Consider the following 26,416-nt stretch of genomic DNA (forward strand, 5'->3'; position numbering starts at 1 on the left):
AACCCTGCCTCTTCTGTATGGCTAGTGTAGCCTCTGTTTTTCCCGTATTGTGAAATCCCGAACATATCTCCCGTGTCAGTAAGATGTATCTTGAGCCATGGTGATTGCTCAGCAACGTTATTACGCGTATACACCATGATTTATTTGTAATCATATACTTACTTAAACTTCTCCAGTGATTTATTGTAAATATAACAATAAAACACTGAATTTTGTTTTGTCAATAAAGAGTCCAAATAAAATTGTGCCGAATACTAATGTCTCCTTTATCATTTAGTGGCGTCTGTTTCCCTGATACATTAGTAGCATTGAGCATTCTCTTAAAAAATACTAACAAAAATATTTTGCTAATTTGGTAGGAAATCCATGGCTTGATGTACATTTCTTTGGTTACTAAAAAGGTTAGACTTTGCTACATGTTAATTCACAAAAGAAATGTAAATAATCTTTTACCTTTTTAAAAATTTGCTTTTAATATGGGTTCGTCATACTAGAGATGTTAATCATTTGACATGTACTTAGCATTTCTCCCCCAACCTGACTTTTGCCTTTTAATTTCATTGAAATTTTGTAGTTATAATATAGTCTCATCTGTTTGTTTCCTCTTTGCCATTTTTTCTGTTGCTTTTATCCTATAACCATCCCAAGATTAGTAAGTGTTCAGCATGGTGTTTTCTGTTTGTTTTGGCTTCATTTCTAAATATTTAATTATGTTATCTGCAATTTATTGTGGTTAGGCTATAGTTTTGTAAAAGAAACGAATGATGTAGATACTAGACACGTTGTCTCACTTTCCACTCGGACTCCACGGGGCTGCTTCGATGTGGTGAACTGAGGGGATGCGTGTGCCAGTGCTCTTGTAGGCGCAGTTCTCAAGGTGTCCCGCAGGGGGCCCCCCAGTGCTCAGCACTCAGCCAAAGACAGACCGAGGTGCTGCTGCGTGAGGATTTGGCAGAAGAATTAAGGTTATGAGTCAGCTGGCTTTAAAGTATGGCGACTACCCCGGATTATCTGGGTGGGCCCACACCCTCACATGAGCCCTTAAAAGCAGCAGAAGGAAGGCCAGTCAGAGAGATTCGGTGGAAGAGGTGCCCTGAAGAGACAGCGATAGGGAAGTCAGAGAGAGTCCAAGTGTGCGGACTGAGCCACCCCTCTGGCTTTGGAGGGGGCCGGGGCCCGAGCTGCAGCACCGGCCAGCGGGGACACGAGACCTCGTGCGGCAGCCTCGCGGAACTGGATCTTGTTGGCACCCCATCATCCTCTGACGACAGGGACGCAGGCCTGCTGACACCCGGATTTCCGTCCGTGAGTGGTGGGGCCGAGACCCAGCTGAGCCACACCATATCAGGGCCTGACCTCCAGACCCGAGGTTGTAAAAGGATATTTTTTAAGCCTCTAAATTTAAGTCTCTAAATTATGAGGGCAGCCACCACAGGGGCTTAGCGCAGGGGCTGCAGCCCATAGCAAGTGCTCCCCTAATTGCTCTCTTTTTTGCCCATGGCAGTATTTGTTGAATGAACTATTGATTACATCATTTCAGTGCTACTGAGAAACCAACACTTGGCAGAAATGGTATGTTGGCAAGTAAAGTATCTGCTTTGACATCAGAGCTACTCCAGTCATTTCTGCTGCTGGCAATAGGCTTTTTGTAGGGGCCGGACACACACACCCTCAGTCACACACACACACGCACTCACTCACTTTCTCACTGTCTGAATAGAGTCACACAATAAATGATTAACACGTTTTCTTTTGCTCACAGTAGTCAGTCCCCTCAAGTAGTGCTATAAGACATTTCTCAACCTTGACACTTTAAAATATATATATATTTTTTATTGATTTTTTTTCCTTTATAATCCTCACCCAAGGACATTTTTGCATTCTTCTTCAGATAGAGCAGGAGGGAGAGAGGGAGGAAGAGAGAGAGAGAGAGAAAAACATCGATCTGCGAGAGAGAGACATCAAGTGGCTGCCACCCACATGACCCCAACCGGGGCCGGGGACAAACTGCAACCGTGGTATGTGCTCTTAGTGGGAACCGAACCTGGGTGTCTCTGGTCTGCAGGCCGATACTCTAACTGCTGAGCCAAACTGGCCAGGGCTTGAATTTTTTTTTTTTTTAAGGAAGAGGGAGAGAGAAACATCCGTCGGCTGCCTTCTGCACACCCCCTACTGGGGATTGAGCCCGCAACCTGAGCATCTGCCCTGACAGGGAATCGAACCAGCAACTTTTTGGTACACGAGATGATGCCCAGCCAACTGAGCCACACCAGCCAGGGCTCAAACTTGATACTTTAAAGCTTGTTTTTAATTTTCTCTGCCTTAGCATTGGATTCTTCCATGCTTTTGATAATCCCCCATCCTATTCTCTTCCCCCCTCTCTTCACTCTTTCTGCCTCCATGGTACCACTTGACTCTGAACTCCTTCTGTGAAAAGTGTGTCATTTAACCCACCCCCTATGGGTATAGTTGTGCTTTGCAAAGGTCTAATCCCTGCCTTCACCTTAGTCAGGTGCAGGATGTAACCAGATGAACCGTTCATGTGCCCTCTCTCTTCTCGGTGTTGCCTTGTCACACAAAGGATAACATAATGTAGGCCCCTTGACTGACACGTTGTTGCCTTGTGTGTGTAGTGCCTGTCATACTTCAGTGGCTCATGGACTACCACTGGTGCAGCATGAGTCCGTTCTCGCAGCAGTGAACAAGGGGCCGTGAACTATGTGAACTATAGTTCACTATAGCAGTGAACTATGTAGCATTGACGTGATACGTTTCCTTGCGTGGTAACAGTGTATAAGAGAGTTCATGGCCCAGAGCTGAATATATAACTCTATTTTTGGTTCTTTTCTCCTAATGAAAGAAACTTTAATTGATCTAATATTTACACTTTAGCAGGAATGTGCATCAGCTTAGATAAGTATTTTGTGGGACTTAACTCTTGTTGGTTTATTTTGCTGGGGCTGTCGGGTTGTCTGGGTTTCATTGAAGTAACGATGGTGTCACTTCATTTGGCAGCATCATAGCAGAACTTCATTCATTTCCTCAGCACAGGTCCTCCTCACTGTTCTCAGGGTCTAGCCATTATGTGTCAGAAGCAGAGACATTCCGCAGTTTTATTCTAATGAACTGTTATCTGGGCTGGGAAGATGGTGGTGTTGTGGGAAGAGGAGAATGCGATGGCAGTGGCCGAGGCTCAGGGTTGAGAGGGGTGCTCTAGAATTCAGGCCGGGCCTGGTGATGAACCCAGAATTATGAAATGACAGAGGTGAGGAGCTGTGGTCACAGGGGTTAGGCTGGAGGCCTCATCCTGTGTGGATGAGACGGTTCAGAAAGCATGATTCCTTTAGAAGGAATTGTTAGTACTCGTTGAAATAACTTAACCTGATTATGTATTGCTTTGAAATGGATTTTAAAACTGGATTTCGCCAACCAAGGCTTATCAGTTTCAGATGTTGAATCTGCCCTGTGAAATATTTAGCTCTGGAAAGAGTAGAGTTAGGGGGTGTTCTGGGAAGCCAGGGTCAGAGGTAGCAGGTGTGTTTGGGTTGTGTGAGATGCAGGCCATGACGAGGCCGAATTGGGCTGCAGTGCTGAGTTAGCTTCTTACTCCAGCCTGGGGCATGGGGGGCCAGCCTGACCCCCGAGTGTTCTGTGGAGAAGCACAGGACACCGGGCATGACCGTGGAGGGCTTTCAGGATGATCAGACCCTGCCGAAGGGGGCAGAAGTACCCATTCAGCAGGAAGTCCACACGGTAGACCCAGTGCAAGAGGAAGACCTTACCCATGGGCGTGTGGACTTGCGCTCTCGGCCTGCCATGCCAGGCCCTCGGAAAGCATCGCTCCCACCCTTACCGCAAGAGAGAAGCTGGGCAAACAAATTCGACCACTTTTCTTTGCTTCATCAGAGAATTGAGGTCATGGGGCAGATTGCCACCTGAGAGCTGGAGGCACAGGTGAACACAGTCATAATTTACGGGGATAGAAGCAACTGAGTCTGATAGGAGCACTTTATAGAGAACGAATTGCTGGAGACTGAGTGTAGACAAGCTTGAGAGTTAAAATCTCCAGAATCCCAGTTTTGAGGGGAGGGGGCACACTTTTGTGAGTTTCACCTCCAGGAACCCCTTTAGGCTCTCACCAAAAGTCAGAGAACAGTCTCATGTTTCCAGCAGCGGGAGGGGAATGGAAACATTGTGAAATGCACCCAGGGCATTCTGTTCTCCCTAACAGGCTTGCCCTTCAGGGAAATTGGTTTTGCCAGAACCTAACTGATATGAGAAAAGGGAAATACTCCACTCAGACACACTAAAGACAGACCTCATAGGACTACAGGAGCTTCTCCTTCCCTACAACATGTTACAAGCAGGTCAGTAAGACTCAGACCCTATTTAAGAAGGAGTCTCTAGGGAAACCCAGGGACAGCAGGGGTAACGGAAGGAGGAACACTAGAGGGCATTTTAGCCTCTGACACCTGGAACTAAAGCAGGGAACACAGTCTAACTCCTGGCCAGATACACATAAAGCGTCACATTAAAGACCTGCTTATCTTTTTCTTTTACTCACTATATCACTTTTACTTTCCATGAAACATTATAAGGCATGCTAACAGGCAAGGAGCACAGTCTAAAGCAGTGGTTCTCAACCTTCCTAATGTCGCCACCCTTTAATACAGTTCCTCATGTTGTGGTGACCCCCAACCATAAAATTATTTTTGTTGCTACCTCATAACTGTAATTTTGCTACTGTTATGAATCACCATCGGAAATAGGTGTTTTCCAATGGTCTTAGGCGACCCCTGCGAAAGGGTCGTTTGACCCCCAAAGGGGTCGCGACCCACAGGTTGAGAACCGCTGGTCTAAAGAGACAAAGCAAACATCAGAACCAGAACAGATATGACAGAAATTGTGGAATTACCAGACCAGAGTTTTAAAATAATGATGATTAACATGTTGAGCACTGTAATGGAAAAAAATGGACCCTGTGCAGGAACAAATGGGCAGGAAGGCAGAAGGATGGCACCTAAGAAAGGGTGAGAAGGAAACACCTGAATGAAAGCCACCGTGACAGAAATTCCTAAGGGTGCCTCTGAGGGGCTCATGAACACATTGGGCAAGCTGAGGACAGGGTCAGTATAAACTTCCCGACTGAAAAAGAGTAAATAAGAGTGAAAAACCAGAACAGAGTATTTAAACACTGTGTGACAACTCTCGAGGGTGTAGCATTTGCATTGTGAGATTCCCAGAGGAGGAAAAAGACAGGAGCAGAACAGATACCTGGAGTCATAGATGGCTGAGAGTTCTCGGACGTCGGTGATGAGCACCAAGCCCAGCTCAGGGAGTCTGCCCGTCACGTTCACACGGTGGGAGGTGAGAGAGACAAACTGGAGAGAAGCTGAGGGGGAAAGCTCACTTTATCTGTAGAAGTACAAGGATAAAGCATATACCAGACCTCTCTTCAGAAACCAAGCAAACAAGAAGAATGTAGAATGAAATATTTAAAGAATTGGAAAAGAGAACCCCACTGACCTAGAATTTCTGTCCAGTGAAATTCTTCAAAAGTGAAGGAGAAATAAAGTCTTTCTCAGACAAAAGTTGAGGGAGTTTTTCCCTACTATACCTGCTTTGTAAGAAGTGTCAAGAGAAGTTCTTTACAGAGTAGGAAAATGATGTAGGTCAAAAACTTGGATCTACATAAAGAAAGGAAGAACGTTAAGAAGGAATAAGTACCAGGCTGGTGTGGCTCAGTGGTTGAGCATCGACCCATGCACCAAGAGGTCGCCAGTTCGATTCCCAGTCAGGGCACATGTTGTGGGTCCAATCCCCAGTGGTGGGCATGCAGGAGGCAGCCGATTGATGTTGCTCTCTCCATCTCCCTTCCTTTCTCTCAAAATCAATAAAAGAACCATTTTTTTTCCTTTAAAGAAAGAATAAGTGATGGTAAATGTTGAACAAAAACCGTGCGAGCTGCCCGGCTGGTGTGGCTTAGGCATCGATCCATGGACTGAGAGATTCGTGTTCGATTCCCGGTCAGGGCACATGCCCGGGTTGTGGGCTCGATCCCCCAGTAGGGGGTGTGCAGGAGGCAGCCGATGGATGTCTCTTTCACATCAATGTTTCTATCTCCCTTTCCCTTCCTCTCTTTCTAAAAAGTCAATAAAAACATACTAAAAACACACACACACACCCCCCAAAAACCCCTGGAAGCTAAACGTTGTCCTGAGAGAAAGGGTGTATTGAGCCATGTGCTAGCTGGGAAAGAACCAGGCCTGGGCCCTGCGGCCTGAGCCAGCTGCAGGAGGGCTGGCTGGAGAAGACGTGTCTGCCATTCCGGGTCACGGGCTCTTTCATACAGTGAGTTTGGGAAGAAAGGTGATGTTTTGAGAGTTTAGATTGACCCTGTAAAGGGGCAGGAGAAGGTAGAGCCCTGGGATAAGTGAGTTGCCTGTAGGAAGAAGTATTCCTGCCTCGACTGGCTGCAGGCAGCCGTCCAGAGTGTTCATGTGCAGGCGAGAGGTGCGGTTCTGGCCGTTCTCGGTCGTCTCTGAGATAGCCCCGGGAGCTGTCCGGAGTCTCAGCCACGCCAGCGAGGCAAGCAGTCCTGCGGGTGTGCCGCCCCTCCCCCACCTCCAGCTATTCCGTGATTAACTCTGCTTGTCTCTCCTGCCCATCCTCCTGGCCTGCTGTGATTTAATTTAGGACATCTCAGAATTTTTCTCGTCATAAATCAAAAACCTTTATTTTTCTTATCCTTAATTGATCTAACAGATAACAGTTTCTTAAATAACAATATAACAGTATATTGGGTGATTACTGCCTATGGATAAATGAAATGAATGGCAGCAGTGTTTAAAGAGACAGGAGGAAGAATTGGGAGCACTGTCCTGTACGGTACCCCCTACCTGTGAAGCAGCGTAGTGTTATTTGAAAGTGATTTGAAACTTATTTGAATTGATATGCTAAAAGAGGAGAGAGAATGCGATTATATACAATGCCCAATTAAAACGAGAAGGCAGAAAAACAGTGGAAAATAAAGAAACAAGGAACATAAATAGAAAATAGTTACAAATATGGTAGATAGTAATCCAAGTATATTGATAATCACTCTACATATGAATGGTCTAAATACACCATTTAAAAAACAGAGACTTTCATAGTTTTATAAAGAAAACAAGCCCAGCTGGTATGGCTCACTGGTTGAGCATTGACCCATGCACCAAGAGGTTCATTTCCAGGTCAGGGCACATGCCCAGGTTGTGGGTCTGATCCCCAGTGGGGGACATGCAACCAATCGATGTTCTCTCTCATCAATTTTTCTCTCTCTTTAATATAAAAAAAAGAGAGAGAAAACAAGACCCAACTATGGTGAACCCTTGAACAACAGGATTTTGAACTACATGGGTCTGCTCACACATGAATTTTTTCCCGTAAGTATTGTAAATGTATTTTCTCTTACAATTTTCTTAATAACTTTTTCTTTTCTCTAGCTTACTTTATTGTGAGAATACAGTATATGCCCTGGCCAGGTGGCTCAGTTGGTTGGAGCATTGTCCCATACACCAAAAGTTTTCGGGTTTGATTCCCGGTCAGGACACATACCTAGGTTGTGGGTTCATTTCCTGGTTGGAGAGCATGCTGAAGGCAACCAGTTTTACTCTCACATCAATGTTTCTCTCTCTTCCTTTCTCTAGAAAACTCAATAAAAACATATGATCAAGTGAGGTTTAAAAATATGTATATAGTTTATACTGTATTTCTTTAAATCATTTTAAAATTTTTAAATTATAATTGACATGCAATATTATATTAGTTTCAAGTGTATACCCCAGTGATTAGACATTACATAACTTACTAAGTGATCATCCTGATAAATCTCGTACCCACCTGACACCATACATAGTTATTAGTATATTATTGAGTATACTTCTTCTGCTGTACTTTATATTCCCATGACTATTCTGTTACTACCAATTTGTACTTCTTTTTTTTCGATGTGAGAGAGACACATTCTGTGGTTGCCACCCACACAACCCCAACCGGGGCCGGGAACAAACTGCAACCGAGATACGTGCCTTTAGTGGGAACCAAACCTGGGACTCTCCAGTCTGCGGGTCAATGCTATAATTGCTCAGCCAACCGGCCAGGGCCAATTTGTACTTCTTAATCCCTTCACCTTTTTTACCCAGCCCCCCAAACCACCTCCCATCTAGAAACTGTCAAAAACTTCTCTGTATCTATGAGTCTGTTTCTGTTCTGCTTGTTCTTTTTTTATAGATTCAATTGTTGATATATATATATTTATTGCCATTTTATTGTTCATATTTTTTCTTTTATCCTCACCCGAGGACATTTTTCCATTTTTTGTCCAGATAGAGTGGGAGGGAGAGAGAGGAAGAGAGAGAGAGAAACATCAACATGAAAGGGACACATCGAGTGACTGCCACCCGCACGACCCAACCAGGGCTGGGGACAAACTGCAACCAAGGTACGTGCCCTTAGCGGGAACCGAACCCAGGTCTCTCTGGACCGCAGGCCGACGCTCTAACCTCTGAGCCAAACTGGCCGGGCTTTTCTTTTTAAAAATATGTTTTTATTAATTTTAGAGAGAAAGGAAAGGAGAGGGGGAGAGAGAGAGAAAACCATCAGCTACTTCCTGCATGCCCCCTACTGGGGAACGAGCCTACAATCTGGGAATGTGCCCTGACTGGAAATTGAACTAGTGACCTTTTGTGCATGGGAGGATGCTCAACCAACTGAGCCACACTGACCATTGCTGCTGCTTAAAGAAGACCTTTGAACATTTCCTGTAATACTGGTTTGGTGGTGATGAACTCTAGCTTTTTCTTATCCAGGAAGCTCTTTAAATGTCTTTTGATTCTAAATGATAGCTTTGCTGGGTAGAATAATCTAGATTGTAGGTCCTTGCTTTTCATCACTTTGAATAATTCATACCAATTTCTTCTGTCTGGACATGTTTCTGTTGAGTGATCAGCTGACAGTCTTATAGGAACTCCCTCGTAGGTAATTATCTGCTTTTGTCTTGTTGCTTTTAAGATTCTCTCTTTGTCTTTAATCTTTTGCATTTTATTTATTATGTGTCTTGGTGTGGACCTCTTTGGGTTTATCCAATTTGGGACTCTGTGCTTCCTGGACTTGTATGCTTATTTCCTTTACCAGGTTAGAGAAGTTTTCCATCATTTTTTAAATTGGTTTTCATTTTCTTGCTCTCTCTCATCTCCTTCCAGCATTCGCTTTATGAGAATGTTGGTATGCTTGAAGCTGTCCCAGAGACTCCTTATGCTATCCTCATTTTTTTTGGATTCTTTGTTTCTTCTGATTGGGGTCTTTTGCTTCATTATATTCCAAATTGCTGTTTTATTTGTCAGCTTCATCTCCTGTACTGTTGATTCCTTGTAAATTATTTTTCATTTCAGTTAGTGTGTTCTTCATTTCTGACTGTTTATTTTTTATGGTTTCCATGTTCTTTTTTACGCTGTTGAAGTTCTCTCTACGTTCATCAGCTCTTCCCTTAAATACATTGAGCATCCTTATAACCAGTGTTTTGAACTCTGCATCTAGTAGATTGCTTGTTTCCATTTTGTTTAGTTCTTTTTCTGGAGTATAGTTTTGTTACTTCATTTGGGACCTGTTTCTTTGTCTCCTTATTTTGCTAGCCTCCCTGTGTGTGTTTCTCTGTGTTAGGTAGAGCTGCTACATCTCACAGGCTTGGTAGAGAGGCCTGATGTAGTAGGTGACCTATAGTGTCCAGTGGCACAGCCTCCCTGTTCACCTGAGCTGGGCTTTCCAGGTGTGCCCCACCCCTTGTGCAGGCTGTGCACACCCTCCTGTTATAGTTGAGCTTGATTGCTGGTTGGCATGTCAATGGGAGGCATTTACCCCAGGCCTTTTGGCTACAAAGACTGCCTGCGACCACCGTGGAGGATCAGCTGTGCAAGGGTCAACCCCATGGATCAGACTTACTTCAGCAGGGATCTGGTGCCTGCTGAGTCTGACCCTTGAGTGTGTCACTTGTGGAGATGGTTGGGTGATGCTTTGATGTGGCATGAAGCTTCCCACCGTATGCACTGGCTCAGGGGCCTCCCAGGAGGTGCAGTCCAAGGTCAGCAGCCACCTGTGTTCTGCGTGGGGTCACAAAGCAGCCTGAAGATGGCTGCCACTTGTACTGATCTTGGAAGTGCCCAGGGAAAGGCCAAACTGAACCAAGGCTGGCTGCCACTCCTGCCAGGCCTGGGGCCACCTAGAGGGAGATACGTGGCATGCTGAGGCCAGATGCTGCTTGTTTGAGAGATTTTAGGAAAGTCAAGCACGAGCCAAGACAGACCATTTGTATGAAAAAGCCAGTGGAAACGGCTTGGGTGGGCCTGCAAGTTGGGTGGGGTGTGGTCTCAGGAATCACCAGGGCGGGGCAAACAGTGTGAGCCAGGTTGATGGAGACTCAGATACAGCGCTGCCTGCCAGCTCTGTGGGGGAGGGCTCAGCAAAGATACAGTGGCCTCTGTCAGGTCTTCTGTCTGAGTGAAAGCTGTTCCCCCAGCCCCAGCTCTCGCCCTGATGCCAAACCCATTCACTTCCTCTCCGTATGTCTCTGCCGCCTTTCCAGCTGCTGCCCCAGAGCTGAGGTTCAGAGGAGTGAGTCCTAGTACGTCTGTATGCGGGCCCCTTTAAGAAGAACTGCCTGGGACTCCAGAAGCTTCTGTCTCACTCAGCCTCAGCCCCTGCTGGTTTTTACAGCCAGCACTGGAATCCTGGGCGGGGGGCCTGGCGTGGGGCTGGAACCCCTCGATCCTCAGTTTGGACTTCTGCAGCTGATAAGTCGCTCCCAATTTTTACCCGCCATATGTGGTTGTGGGATCAGCCTGTTCCGTGTCTTCGCTCCTCCCAGTCTGCTGTGGCTTCTTTACACCCTCAGAGTAGGACTTTCGTCCAGCCGGCTTCAGGTGGTTCTGAATGATGGTTGGTCTGTAGTTTTGTTGTAGTTTTGATGTGGTTGTGGGAGCATGCGAAACCACATTTACCTACACCACCATCCTGACCGGAAGCCTCCTCAAAGCCTTTCCAAATGGTCAGTAATGTGTTAACTGACTGTTCATGTTATCAGAAAGGCTTCTGGTTACTAGTAGGCTATTAGTAGTTAACTTTTTGGGAAGCCGGTATATATATGTGGATTTTCATCTGCGTGGGGGATTCATGCCCCTAACCCCACATTGTTTAGGGGTCAACTGTGTATGTTTTTTACAAGAAACCTACGCTTTATCCATAAAGATGCGGACAGGTTAAAAGTAAAGGGGCGGAGAGAGATACTGTGTTAACACGAATCAAACGAAGGCTGGAGTAGCTATATTGATCTCAGACAGACCAGACTCCGCGTAGGGACCTGCAAGGATGAAGAGTGGCAGAGTTGTGATGGGGTTGATTCTCCCCGCACAGAGCGTCAGAATACCGGTAGGACTGAGGGGCGGGGTCGGTGAATCCACCGCTGCAGCTGGGTCTTCAGCACCTCTGTCAGACATGGACAGATCCAGCAGGCGCAGAAGTGGGACGTCACTGACCCAGCACTGCCATCAGCTGGTAGAACTGACTTCTGTAGGTCCCTTCATTCAGCAATAGCAGGACACGATGCAACAGTCACGGAATTGGCCACATTCTGGGCCATAAAGTACACGTTAACAACCTTCTAAGTTTGCTGATAGAATAGAAGGAAAGTTGAATAGAAATTATATAAATTATGCTTTCCGACCATAATGGAATTAAACTAGAAATCTATAACAAAGATAGTTGGAAAACCAAAAAATATTTGGAGATTAAACAACATAACACATGGGTCAAAAAGAAATCTTAAGAGAAATTAAAAGTATTTTGAACTAAATGAAAAAATTAGGTTTCTTATTTATGTATTTGATAAAGAATGAGATGGAAGAGAATCTGAATTTTTTTCTTTTCAGAAGACTGTTTTTTTTCCCTAATGATAAAAGTAATATATATATATATAATAGTGTATATATATATATATATAGAGAGAGAGAGAGAGAGAGAGAGAGAGAGAGAGAGGGAATGAATTTGGAAAAGTAGAAAGAAAATAGAAAGTCACACTTAATCCTCCTGTCCAAAAGTACACTGTTCCTGTTAACACCCAATCGTTTCTCCAAATGTGATTTTTAAAAAATTAAAAACACGCTAAATGGGAACTATAGTTATGTGGTCCAAATTTTTTTAAAAATTAAGAAGATACTCTGTAAGAAGTCTTCCTCTTGTTTCTATATCCTAGTTTTCTAGCTCTCAACTCTCCTCAGGAAACTGCTGTTATAATTTTTTTTGGTTCACCTGCAGTGTCTTTGTGTGACCCAGTTAATAGAAATAGTTATCCATAATCCCCCTTACTGCGGAGAGCCAGCATCTTCTTTACTGCTCTGTACCTTATTTCTTCTGCGTGTTGTGTCCTTGCGATCTGCCCGGCTTGCGTAGCGAGCTCCTTCATTTCTTGGCAGCTGCTTAGTATTCTGTATGTGGCTATACCAGATGTCTTTGCAAAGAGACATTGTCCCCCCAGTATTATTTTATTAGCATTTCCCCGTTTTGTGAGTACACTGTAGTTTCGTTTTTCCTGTATTGCTGGATAGTTCGGTTGCAGCTGTGGGGCCATCGTAAACCGTGCATGTGAAAGCCACCTGCGGTGCACACCTAGGTCATGTCGTTACCTTGGGCACATGTCCAGGCTCTGACGCACGGAGCCTGGCCTCCCTCCAGAACTCTTCCAGTTTGCTTGTCCAGCATCTGCACAGGCGGGAATCTTGAGACCAGCATTTCTGCATAGGACAGGGAATGGCGGAAGTGCCCGCTGGGTGGGGGAGCCCGCCCTGGACCGCGGTGCCTGGTCGAAGAGGCCCAGGGACACGGAGGCAGATGTGACAGGAGCTGACGGCCCACATGTGCTGTGTTCTAGGCACGGTTCTGGTCACTGGGCACGATTACAGGGGTAATTCTGGCAGCACCCACGTGGGGTAGGCACGTATTCTCATTTGACAGGTGGGGAGAGCAGCGTGGCGCCGTTACCCCTTTCCCCAGCTCTGGCGGTCCCGTGAGAGGCCTGGGGGAAAGGGGGCACAGCAGTTTGCCAGTCCGTGTTTATGCAGACATTGGAGGAGTGCTGCTCTGATGAGACATTTTCCTTACTTTCAGTTTACATTGCCAATATAGACCAAAATGCAGGCGCAGCAGTTCTCAGAGATCCTCTGTTGAATTGGGAGCCTCGGCGGGTTCCTACGGGGTAGCTCAGGCCCTGTGCTGCTTTCTGGCCATGAGGGTATCATGGTGAGTCCCTTAGTACTTGGGGGAGATTCAAGGGAGCGGGGGGTGGCCGCCAGCCTGCGGGAAATTGGCACGGGGTAGCTTTCTGTCCTGGGGCTGAGCCAGACCTGGGTGTACAGTCTTTTGCGTTGAGTCGAAATTATTTGATGTGAAATCCCACTCTTGTACTTGTTGTGCCAAGAGAAATTTGGTCTTTACGCTTTGAAAAGGTCGGTATCTTTTGAAATCTTGTTTTCCATGAATCCTAGTGTTGGGGGACAGGGGTGAGGCCACGTGTGCTGTGCCGCAGGGTGGCATCCTGTCAGTGTTGGTGCCAGGCTCCGACTGCGGAACAAGAGACGTGTAGCGAGTGTCTGGCAGGGATTTACCACATCCTGAATCATGCACACTCAGGGGTGCCAGTCCTTAGGTATCTTACCAGTTCAGTAGTTGTGGCTCTGGCCCAGGGAGAAGGTTTATGCAGCCTACACTAGGAACTTGAAACCATCAAAGGGAGATGTAAACATTTAGTGGCTTTTTATGTGGATTTCCCCTTGGTAGGAGATAACACTACTTCTTTATGGATTCTGAACAGTAATTTTGAGTTAAGAGTTCAGTTGCGACAGTATTTTCCCCCTTCACCTCCCCTTTATCCTCATCGATACGGATTTCAGGAGCAGTGGAATTCGTCGTGGAAGTCTATAGGAAAGTCACCGTGGTGAGGCAGGTGGGTTTCCAGAATGCGCTGGGGGCCAGGCTCGCCTCGGCTCTCCCTCGTCCGCCCTCTTCCCCACGTAAAAGCACCGTGCCGGCACCAGGCCAGGGATGCTGCTTGGAACCCTTTAAGGAAGCCATGGGAAAAAGGAAAATACTCTTTGCTTTACTGTTTAATGTCTCACTGTTTCCCTTCCTTGGTTACGAGTTTGAGCTCTTACAGGGTCATTTCTTAAGGCTCCTGTTTCTCTTGCTGTGATGAAGCACATGGCCCTGGTAGATGTGAGTGTCTGGGGGCGGGGTGAGTTCACGTGGCGGTCAGCACCCAGAGGCACCAGTCCAGCAGCTGGGCGAGCCTGCCCGGCTCCTCGTCCGTCCTCGCTCCGCCCCTCCTTAGGGTCTCCCGTGTCGTGCGCATTTTGGGTGTACTTTGAACTATGCACTGGACAGGTTTTGAGGGTTTTGCTGCTGTTGTTACTATTACTTAGTATGTTTGTAGCACCTCTTATTACGGATTATTTATGCTTGTTCCAAAGTTTCTCCCCATTCTTCTTAATTCCCTACCGGATAAATCAGCCAACAGATCCTGGAATCGTGTCCTTCTAGGACAGGACTGGAGTTCATGCTGATGCTATCGGCAGAACACATTCTCACAGGAAAGAAGGGCTGTTGAAAACATTGATTTTCATAGGCGTTTCTTTAAATAAACATCACAAAATCGTTTCACAGGGCACACCTGAGCCTTTTCAGGCTGAACTGTGCAGTGTTGAAAACCACAAACCAGATGCACGCTCTTTTGGATGAAAAAACCCCAGTTTATGGCTCTTCTCATTACTCAGCTAATTTATTTCACACCATTCCCAAACTGCCCGGGCCCAAAGCACAGTGTAACTGGTATTTGTTTTCAGTCGAAGATTTCTGGGCCTGCCTAGATATTCTGCTGCGTTAGATCTGCCCAGGAATCTGCATTTATAGGTGCCCCTGGGTGACGGGGGTGGGGGGCTGCCCTCCCTGCAGAGAGCAAAGCTGATCGTAAGGAAGAAAAGGCTTGCTTCTGCTCAGTGAGCTTGTCATCATCTACTGAGGTTCGCATGAAGCACTTGACAAAGCCGACAGGCCGCTAGCCGTGAGAGTGACTTTCTGGGCCCAGGAAGGCTCCCCACACAAAGTGACATCTGAATTGAGCCTTGCTTCTAGAAGAGAGCATGCGGCTGGGGACAGGTTCTAAATGTTCCCGTCTCTGTGTTTGACGGCAGGAGATTATGACTCAAGGCACCTTTTTCTCTTGGTCTTTGATGTTCGCTGCAGATGTTGTCACCTTGAGGGTGAAAGTAGTGCTGAGTAGTTGGTGCTATAAGATAACAATCCAGACGCTTGGGTTTACGCTGGCTTTGGGGAGTGATTGGAGGCCCCTTCTGTGTGAGCAGAAAGGCCAGTGATTTGTGAATCAGGTGGAAGCAGCTCAGGCTCAGTGAGAGCGCTGGAGGCACTGTCTGCTGCCACGCTCCGCAGGTCTGTCCAGCTTCATTCTCTTTCCAATCTGGCACAGTCCTGCTCCAGAGCAGCAGTGGGTGTGATGAGGTGTTTTAAAAAGAGGAAGTGCAATGGTCTGCTCCATACACCTGCAGACCTTGAGCTTTTACAAAAGCAGGTGTGGCCCGGCCGGGGTGGCTCAGTGGTTGAGCATCGACCCTGCACCAAGAGGTTGCTGGTTCAATTCCTGGTCAGGGCATATGCCCAGGTTGTGGGCCCCATCCCCAGTGGGGGGCATGCAGGGGGCGGTCAGTCGATGTTCTGTCTCATCAATGTTTATATCTCTCTCCCTTCCTCTCACTCTAAAAGTCAATAAAGAAAAATAAAATAAAAAAGTACTTGTGCAGGAACTGATCCATCCTCTTGTGGTCACATCTGTAAACTAGAAAAGGTAAAGTGGCCTAAGAATGATGGGCTTTTGTGAGAACTATCCTGTCAGTGCAATTCTCATGAACTTTTGTTTATTTGTTTTTAATTGGTTTTGGAGAGAGAGAGAAACATTGACTTGTTCCACTTACTCATACAGTCATTAGTTACTTCTTGTATGTATCCTGACCAGGGATTGAACCCACAACTTTGGTGTATCAGGACAACATTCTAACCAACCTGAGCTACCTTGCCAGGGCCCCATCTTAACCATTTTTTAAGTGTACAGTTCAGTAATGTTAAGTATATTCACACTGTTGTGAAACAGATCTCTAGAACCTTTTCACCTGAACTGAAACTATACCTATTGAACAGTAGCTCCCATTCCCCTTCCCAGTTGCCCCTGGTAACCACCATTCTACTTTCTGACTCTGTGAACTTGTCTATTCTAATTCCTATAGTATTTGTCTTTTTGTGACTGGCTTATTTTATTTACAGTAATGCTCTCAGACTTCATCCATGTTGTAGCATGTAACAGGATTTTCTTTTTAAGGCTGAATAATATTCCTTCTATGTATAGACCATATTTATTTAACCATCATCTGTTGATGGACACTTGGGTTGCTTCCACTTCTTGGCTGTTGTGAATGATGCTGCTATGAACCTGTGTGTGCAGATGTGTCTTCAGGACTCTGCTTTCAGTTCTTTGTGTCACGTATCCAGAAGTAGAATTCCTGATCACGTGTTAATTCTATTTTAATATTTTGAGGAACTGCCATACTGTTTTCCACAGTGGTTGCATCATTTTACATTCCCACCAACAGTGTACCATGGTTCTGGTTTCTCTGTATCTTTGCCAGCACTTCTAATTTTCTGTTCCTTTTTTAATAGTAGCCTAAGGGGTATAAGGTGATTTGGATTTGTATTTCTCTGATGATTAGTGACATTAAGCATCTTTTCATAAGCTTGTTGGCCATCTTTGGAGAAATGTATATTTGAGTGCTTTGCCATTTTTTTTAATAGGGTTGATTTTGTTGTTGTTGATTCACAGAAGTTCTTTACATATTCTGGATATTAACATTTTATCACAGTTATGATTTGCAAATATTTTCTCCCATTCCATACATTACCTTTTTACTCTGCTTATTGTATCCTTTGATATTGGCATGAAGTGTTTTAAGTTTGATGTAGTCCCAACTATATATTTTTGCTTTCATTGACTTTGTTTTTGGTGTCATATCCAAGAAATCTTTGTCAAATCTCATATTCCTCTAGGAGTTTTATGTCTATGTTTAGATTTTTATCCATTTTGAGTTAATTTTTGTATCTTATATAGTAAGATAAGGGTTCGACTTCATTTTTTTTGCTTCTAGTTATTTAGTTTTCCCAGGACCATTTGTTAGCCCTTTCTCCTTTTTGCATTGAGTGACTGGTACCCTTGTTGAGGATCATTTGGGCATATGCAGAACAGATTTATTTCTGGGCTCTTGATTCCATTGGTTATATGCCTGTATGTGAGCACCACACTGTTTTGATTACTGTTGCTTTGTAGTATGTCTTGAAATCAGGAACTGCAAGTCCTTTACTTTGTTCTCTTTAAAATAAGATTGTTTTGGCTGTTCAGGGTCCCTGGAAATTCCATATGAATTTCAGGGGAACTTTTTTTTTCTGTTTCTTTAAAAAATGCTGTTGGGAGTTGGATAGAGAGGGATGGTGTTATACAGGTTTTTGGTTTTGTTTTTTTTAATAGGAAGACCTTTAGAAACAAAAGTTACCCCAGGAGTTTGCTGGAATAATCTTGGCAAACAAAGAAGCCTCACAAATATCTGGAAGATGGGATCCGCAGTCTTCTCCATGTTCTTGCCTCCCTCCATATGTGGTCCTAGTACAGGAACAAAACAGCGGCTGGGTTATTCCGTGAACCTGCGCAATAGCTGGAATTCCTTTCTACCGATACTGTCTCTGGAACCATCCAGCTCCCCTCCCCGCAGTCTTGGTGGCTGTTACGTACACAGTCTCAGACACCTTCAGGCTTGGAGGAAGACAATGAGGGGGAGTTGAGGGAGCCCAGGCTCACAGCAGGAACACGTGCTCGGATGTGGAGCTGCCACCCCGGCTCCTTGTCTGAGGATGAGGAGTTCTCTCACTCGGGTTGGGGAGCATGTCAGGAAACAACCCCAGATCCGTGAAGGTACTGCAGTGATTCCCATGCCTTCCTGGAGAAGACAGATGATTTTCAGGTGGATGGGTGGTGTGTGGGTGGGGAGCTTGGGCATTTTGGGGTGTGGGTGTGTTCTGAGAAAGTTCTGTTGGAGAATTCATCATGGGGACTGCTTTTGAGTTTGCTTGTTTTGTGTCATCTCCGAAACTTAGCCCCTGATGGGCTGTCACCTCACAGGAGAGCCCTGGTCCCTGGGTGGGAAGTGGGCGGGAGGCCGGGGGAGCCAGGAGGGGCGTGGAGGACTCGTGCAGGTGCCCTTGCGTGGGGCTGAAGCGTGAGCGCGGGAGGCTTCCTGCGGCAGGGGTGTCTCAGGCCCGCCGCTTGGCCCTTCTGGGACGGTGCTCGTTTCTTCGCCCTGAGCTCAGGTGGGATGGCGAGGACTGTGCCTGGACGGACGGCGTTCCTCCTGCGCTTGCGCAGCACTTTCCTTTCACGGGAGTGTTCCCAGGGCCTCTCTGCTGTGTGGTGGGTGTTAGCTGACCCTGGGGAGCCAGCGTTGTGGGTGCTGGTGTTAGTGATGCCTGTGCACGAGTGAGGCGTGTGGAGTCCAAGCTGTGCCGTTCATGGCCTTGGACTGTCCTGCGACAGTGTTCTCAGGTCTGGTGTCCTGTGCACTGGAGACAGGAGCAAAGCGAAGCTGTTCTCTCCCTTACTCTGTGCCTTTGCTTTTGCGTCAGGTTTGTTTACAGTTTGAAATGTCCTTGACTTTAGACCAGCGATTTCCAAGTGGTGCACCCCAAGAATTTTTAAAACATGCAATACCATGCCCTGGCCAGTTTGCCTCAGCGGTTAGAGCATCGGCCCGTGGACCAAAAAGAGTCTTGGGTTCGATTCCGGCCAAGGGCACGCACCTTGGTTGCAGTTCGTCCCCGGCCCCTGGTGGGGTCGTGCAGGTGGCAACCTCTCTCACATGGATGTTTCTCTCTCTTTCTTTCTCTGTCTCCCTCCCACTCTATCTGAAGATAAATGTAAAAATATCCTCGTGTTAGGATTAAAAAAATAAATAACACATGCAATACCTGACTATTTAGTCAGTGGCACTGACCTCTTTTCTTTTAGAATGTCAGATACAAAATGACTCCAGCCAGCACAACAGGAGCCATTCAGCGTGAACGAATCAAAATTACACCTGTTTCTGGCAGAAAAATACATTTTTTGGTGTGCTGCAGAATTTCAGTATTTTATGAGTACCACGGGATGAAAAGGTTGAAAATCACTGGTTTCAATATTCTTGCTTAATTCTGTGTCTGAAAAGTCAGTCTTCCTTCTGACTTGCCTGTTGTATCTGGGGCAGGTCTTCCCAGAAGGCAGCCAGCGGCAGCGCAGCGACCAGACTGACACTGGCAAGAGGGAACTGGCCCAGATCATTGGCCCAGCACGTTTTCTTCCAGACAGTTAGACTTTCTGGTTTTGTTTAAAGTTCTCATGGCAAATTTGTGTCTATGGAGAATAATAAAATAACTAAAATTTTGGTAAAGATACACAAATACCTTTATTGAACAGTCTGAATTCGGGATGTTTTAGTGTTTTTCTTGGAAGTAACATACTCCATTTTCTCTCCTTCAGTTGACCAGATATACCATCTGGCCTCTCCGGCCTCCCCTCCAAACTACATGTACAACCCCATCAAGACACTGAAGACCAACACGATCGGGACGTTAAACATGCTGGGTGAGTTGCCCTCCCTTCCTCTGCAGCTGTTGTGGGAGGACAGTGGACGGCTCCGGGCCCAGGTCATCGACGGCCTCGGAGTTTGATCCTGGTCTTTACGCCCCTCCCTCAGCCCCGCCTGGGCTGTTTCAGTGTGACTTTATTTGCCGTCGGAATTGGTCCTGGGGAGAGATGGTCCCTGTAGTAGCTAGTCTGTGTTGCCCAGTTCAGGCCCTGGGATGACCACCTGTGCTTCCGAGTGACGTCTTAGCTTCCCGCCAGTTTCCCCTGACCCGTGGTGTAGTTCCTCCCTGCCGGAGAGGGGTGCTGGCCACTCTGCTCCGAGATTGAGGTGGAGAGGACCACACACACACACCACACACACACACACATCACACACATAACACACACACCACACACACACACCACACTCATCACACCACACACACACATCACACCACACACACAACTCACACACACACCACACACATAACTCACACACACACCACACACATAACATACACACCACACACACACCACACACATACATCACACCACACACCACACACATAACTCACACACACATCATACCACACACCACACACATAACTCACACACACCACACCACACACACAACTCACACCACACACACATCACACCACACACACACCACACACATAACTCACACACACACATAACTCACACACACACATAACTCACACACATAACACACACCACACACATAACTCACACACACACATAACTCACACACACACATAACTCACACACATAACTCACACCACACACATAACTCACACACACACATAACTCACACACACACATAACTCACACACATAACACACACCACACACATAACTCACACACACACATAACTCACACACACACATAACTCACACACATAACTCACACCACACACATAACTCACACACACACATAACTCACACACACACATAACTCACACACACACATAACTCACACACATCACACCACACACACACCACACACATAACTCACACACACACATAACTCACACACACACATAACTCACACACATAACTCACACCACACACATAACTCACACACACACATAACTCACACACACACATAACTCACACACACATCACACCACACACACACCACACACATAACTCACACACACACATAACTCACACACACACATAACTCACACACATAACACACACCACACACATAACTCACACACACACATAACTCACACACACACATAACTCACACACACACATAACTCACACACATAACTCACACACACACATAACTCACACACACACATAACTCACACACACACATAACTCACACACACACATAACTCACACACATAACTCACACCACACACATAACTCACACACACACATAACTCACACACACACATAACTCACACCACACACATAACTCACACACACACATAACTCACACACACACATAACTCACACACATAACTCACACCACACACATAACTCACACACACACATAACTCACACACACACATAACTCACACACACATCACACCACACACATAACACACACCACACACACATCACACCACACACACCACACCACACACACACACCACACACATAACACACACACCACACACACACCACACACATAACACACACACCACACACACACTCATCACACCACACACACACATCACACCACACACACAACTCACACACACACCACACACATAACTCACACACACACCACACACATAACATACACACCACACACACACCACACACATAACTCACACACACACCACACACATAACATACACACCACACACACACCACACACATACATCACACCACACACCACACACATAACTCACACACACATCATACCACACACCACACACATAACTCACACACACCACACCACACACACAACTCACACCACACACACATCACACCACACACACACCACACACATAACTCACACCACACACATAACTCACACACACACATAACTCACACACACACATAACTCACACACACATCACACCACACACATAACACACACCACACACACATCACACCACACACACCACACCACACAAACACACACACCACACACACACACCACACACATACACCCCATGCACACCCCAGACACCACACACCACACACACACCATGCACCACACATACACACACCACATACCCCAAACACACACACCACACACACCACATACCCCCCACACACACCACACACACCATACACATCCCAGATGCCGCGCACACACATCCCAGACACCCCCGACACCACACACACACACACACAGGTTTCAGGAGTGCTCCTGGAAGGAGGGACAGGAAACTGTCTTTATGGGGCTTTTGAAATGTAGTCCCTGGCTCCTGACTGAGCTGCAGAACTCACCTTAGAATAGAGATGAGCGTGTGCACCGTTACAGGTGGCCACATACGTATTTCCAAACGACACGCCGTGAGTGATACACATATTCATGCCTGATGTTGGAGGCACCCTCAGGCTTGGCCCAGGTTCCAAATGCACTCGGGATTTCGATGCATTACAAAGCGGAAGAAAGGAACCACTTTTTAAAATGTCAAGTAAAAGCAGAGTCAACGATAGGACATTTAACATAGGTTCTATGAAAGGGATTGGGCAAGGTAGCACTGAGTTTTAATTCAACTGGAACCTCACACAAGGGTCTGAAGAGGCAACTGGAGATTGGTTTTCAAGACAGCTAAATGCTGTGGGAGTCCAGGCCTGTGTGAAGTGAAAGGGTTCACTGTTGTAGTCTAGAAAGGGCATTTGTCCTCCTCTGTGTATGGCTCCTGCCCTGGTCCCCAGACAGAAGAGAGCGCCCCGCTTCTGCTCAGAGATCCGGCGTGTGACGGGCTGCCCCTCCTTCACACCAGAACTGGATACCGTAGAGGAAAGGCCACCAAGCACACAATGGGTAAAAAGACATCATTTAGGCAATGCAGTCAGTATGTCCAAGGCACTGCCCTGTCCACTGGGGGCATTCGGAGGAGGACTGTCCTCGGCTCCTCTGCCAGGGAGCTCGGCGTCCTGGGGAGAGTAAGCAGGCACAGGCTTCATGGCACGAGGGAAGGGAGGCCCCCACAGAGAGCCATCCCTGGAGGGCTGTTAGAGTTCAAGGTGCAGGTGACTCTTGGACCAGGGCTGGAACCCTGAGTGAGGTCAGACCTGGAAGTCTAGAAGGAATGGCAAAGGGTCATCCAAGAATTACATGGACAGATGCGGAAGAGGGGCAATTGCTAGGCCAGAAAGAGACCCACACAGGACGTTGTGTTGTGAACTGGGAGGAGCCCTGAACGCCGCCTGGCTTTCTCCTGGTAGGGCCCTTCTCTCCGTGGCCCTGTGCCTGGCTTCTTCATGATGTGGTCTCTGCATGCACACCTGGGCCCTAGGGCAGCGCAGGTGCTCCCTGGCTCGACCCAGTGCCGAAGGAGACGTTCTGGGTCATGAGCGCATTCGCGAGTATTGCGGTACTGACCTGTAGCTGTGCAAGCCTGTACTGTTGGAGAAACTAGAAGGATACAGGGGCTCTCTGTATCCTTTCACCTGCATTTGAACGTACAAGTCAAATAAAAATGTAATTACATATACAAAAAAGACCTTGGGATCCTTCACTTTGAAGCTGCTACCATTGTCTCTGAGCTGGGATGTGGTGCTGGGAGCCCAGGAGTTCTGCATCGCACCACATCCCTTTGGCCGTCTCCTTCCGCAGCCACGGGGTTTGCACAGTTCTGTCTGGGCCCTCACCCGCGGCTGCTCTGTTCTCTCGTGGCCCCCCGGGGGTTCCTGCGCACTCACCCCTGGTCTCCTCGTGCTAGGGCCCTTCCTCTGTCTTGCCCGGCTCCCCCAGGAGTGGCCGCAGTTCTGTGTTCTCCCCTTCCCTCTCCTCACGGCCCTTCGTGGGCCTGTGTGCAGGGCTGGGTGCTGAGGGCTGTGTGCACAGGGTTCTGTCGGGGAGGACGTCTGGGAAGCGCTGGGTTCAGTGAAGGGCAATAGGTTCTTTTGTCCAGGGCTTCTCAGAGCCTCTAATGACCTCTTCTGCACGTCGGGACTCTGACTTTGCACATTTACGTGACCACCACAGATGATGATGTTCTAGTCCATTCTGCATGTTAAGGGTGAATGCAGGAAAGGTTCAGAGCAGGACACAGGGTGTGAGGAGTTGCTTTGGAGAAGGTGCTATTTAAGCCAACCTGGAAGGAGGCGGGAGGACAGGGGAGGAGGTGCTCAGATGGGCTGGCTTGGGCACAGTCGGAAGATGCCAGGGAGCGTGTTGAGGAAGTGGCAGGTGGACCAATTTGGGGGGACTTGGTGGAAGGAAGGAAGGAAGCTCAAGTGGAAAGGGCCTTGCCTTAAGCCAACCAGGGTGAAGCTGCCTCATGAAACACTGGGTGATGTGTTGGGGCGAAAGAATCTGTGCAACTGCTCACATTTTTATCAAACCAGCAGAGTCTGCGTTGGCCCTACTTACAGTTATACGTATGTAAATACTGGGCTTCTGAGAGTTCATTTGTTTTTATTTACTGTCTTTATTGGATTGGTTTTGTTTCCAAAGTAGATGCAATAAGAGTGCATAACTGGAGGTGCATGGTGGCCAGGCGCCGTTAATGCTAAAACGTCGCTGACATTGCGACAGAAGTGTGCGTGTGTATTTCCCCTCGTTTCCCCGAGGTTGACGGCGGCTCTATCATGTCCCTCTTTCTGCAGGGCTGGCAAAGCGAGTTGGCGCTCGTCTGCTCCTGGCCTCCACCTCGGAGGTGTATGGAGGTAAGTGGTGGGGCGCCCCCGGCACAGTCTGCATCCCGTCTTAGGTGAGGAGGGAATCGAGTGGAGTCCAGACTTGATTTCTGGGAAGGGCAGCCTGCTCTCTGACTGCAGCGCCCAGCGGCCAGGAGGCTCCCGTCTCTGCCGTCGTGGTCCGCAGGCCCCCCTCCGCTGAAGCAGCCCTCGGGCCCGTTCACACTCCTTGCTGGCGAGGACCAGCATTCACGGCTCCACGGCGGTCTTCTGAGTTCTACTCCGAGAGTACCTGGAAGTCGATTCGTTAGGGAGTCTTTGCCCATCTAGGTGGTGCGTGTTATTCATCAGTGTAAATAGTGCGAGTCTCGAGCCTGCCCACTGAGAACTCGCCGTTGGCCTGGAAGTGTGCTTGGTGAAGGGCTCAGGCTGATGCCTCACTGTTGTACCCATTTCTGGAAGACTCCACCATTTCCAGGACACCCAGGGCCTGTCTGCCCCCTGCAGCCCTGCACCACCGTCCGCGGGGAGCGGGCCGAGGGCTGACACGTTCGGTTCACGTGGACGTCCATCTGGTCCAGGCCACCCAGTGCCGGGTGGGCGAGCAGGAGCCAGGCTTAGCCGCGGCAGAACTTAGCACTTCACACACTGTTCTGGACCGCAGAAGCGGGGCATGGAAGTGTGACATGGGAACAGATGCATTTTTATTAAGGGGAACCACGTGAGAAAGTCTGAGAAACAAATTCCACTACATGCAGTTACATTCTCTGTAATGTCTCAGAAGGTAGAGCACCGTCCACTGCTCTGAATGCCTGAGCCCCTGTTGGCCTGCTGCTGAGGAGTAGGGGTTGAGTGGATGCTGGGACTCTCCCCTCCCTGTCTGTCCATCGACTCTGCAGGGGATCAGCCAGTTCCCCGTGGGCGTTGGGTGGCCCCTCTGCCTCCTCTGATGGGCTTCCGTGTCACAAAAGGAGGGGTGGTGATGAAGTCCGACGAGCTGCGTCTTTAAGTGCCTCCAGTACAAAGGTGCTCGTGTCCTCTGTCCGGAGGGCACGTGACGTCCCTGCCACGTCCACCCTCTCCTCCACGTCATTTACTCTCTGCACATCTTGTTCCCAGGGTCATAAACCGTGTCAGGCCCGGACTCCTGGGCCCCGCCTGATGCTGTGCCCTGCCGGGTCCGAGCTCAGTAGACTGGCGTCTGTGGAGGGTGTGCTGGGTCTCAGCCCAGCCGAGTGCTGGACGGGCCTGACTGGAAAGCAGCTGCGACTCTGGTCCTTTCCTTTTGTGGTTTCAAAGTGACTTTGTGAGGGAACTTTTTAAAGCTGTGCCATGAACCTCAGGCATCCTGGGTATTTCAGCCCAGCGGTGCTGCTCACGTCCCCCCACACGGTCCCCTGTACCCACGAGCTGCAGTCAGACCTGCCACAGGGCCCACAAGAAGTGAATTTGTCACATAGGTTCTTGGGCCTTGCCCAGAATTCTTGGCAGAGATTTATACACTTACACCATGGTTGTATAAAATTCCTCTGCACTGGAGAAATTAGTTATTAATTCACATTCCAAAAATATACTTGTGTTAAAGAATTTGTTCCTGGGTTTTCTTAAGTACTCATTTCCCTGGTACATCTTAAAGTGTGATTGGATTACGCGCCAGAGAAACGGAATTGGGAAGTACAGAATGTGTGCCGAGGGAGCACGCAGCCATTTGCTGTTGGACGCTCGTCCGCACTGGCCCAGGGCGCCTGGGTGCGTCAGGAGGGTCTCAGGCCGGTTCTGGTGACGGCAGGTGGGGAAGTCCCCTCCGCAGGGGTGCTCTTAAATGTTT

The 26,416-nt window shown here is 47.6% G+C and overlaps 1 protein-coding gene across 16 annotated transcripts in view; it reads left to right on the forward strand.

Moving 5' to 3' along the window:
• UXS1 (UDP-glucuronate decarboxylase 1) overlaps positions 1-26,416 on the forward strand; it is a 111,133-nt gene that overhangs the window by 59,625 nt on the left and 25,092 nt on the right. For 15 of the 16 annotated variants that reach the window (XM_036262633.1, XM_036262634.1, XM_036262647.1 and 12 more), the window contains 2 exons: positions 19,703-19,807; positions 24,559-24,618. In XM_036262633.1, coding sequence (XP_036118526.1) covers positions 19,703-19,807; positions 24,559-24,618 — 165 coding nt within the window. Of the gene's footprint in view, positions 1-7,335; positions 7,425-19,702; positions 19,808-24,558; positions 24,619-26,416 lie in introns of those variants that run through there. The other variant, XM_036262649.1, reaches the window with a different exon arrangement.

This window comes from Molossus molossus, unplaced genomic scaffold (genome assembly GCF_014108415.1).
Source record: "Molossus molossus isolate mMolMol1 unplaced genomic scaffold, mMolMol1.p scaffold_m16_p_15, whole genome shotgun sequence".
NCBI lineage: Eukaryota > Metazoa > Chordata > Mammalia > Chiroptera > Molossidae > Molossus > Molossus molossus.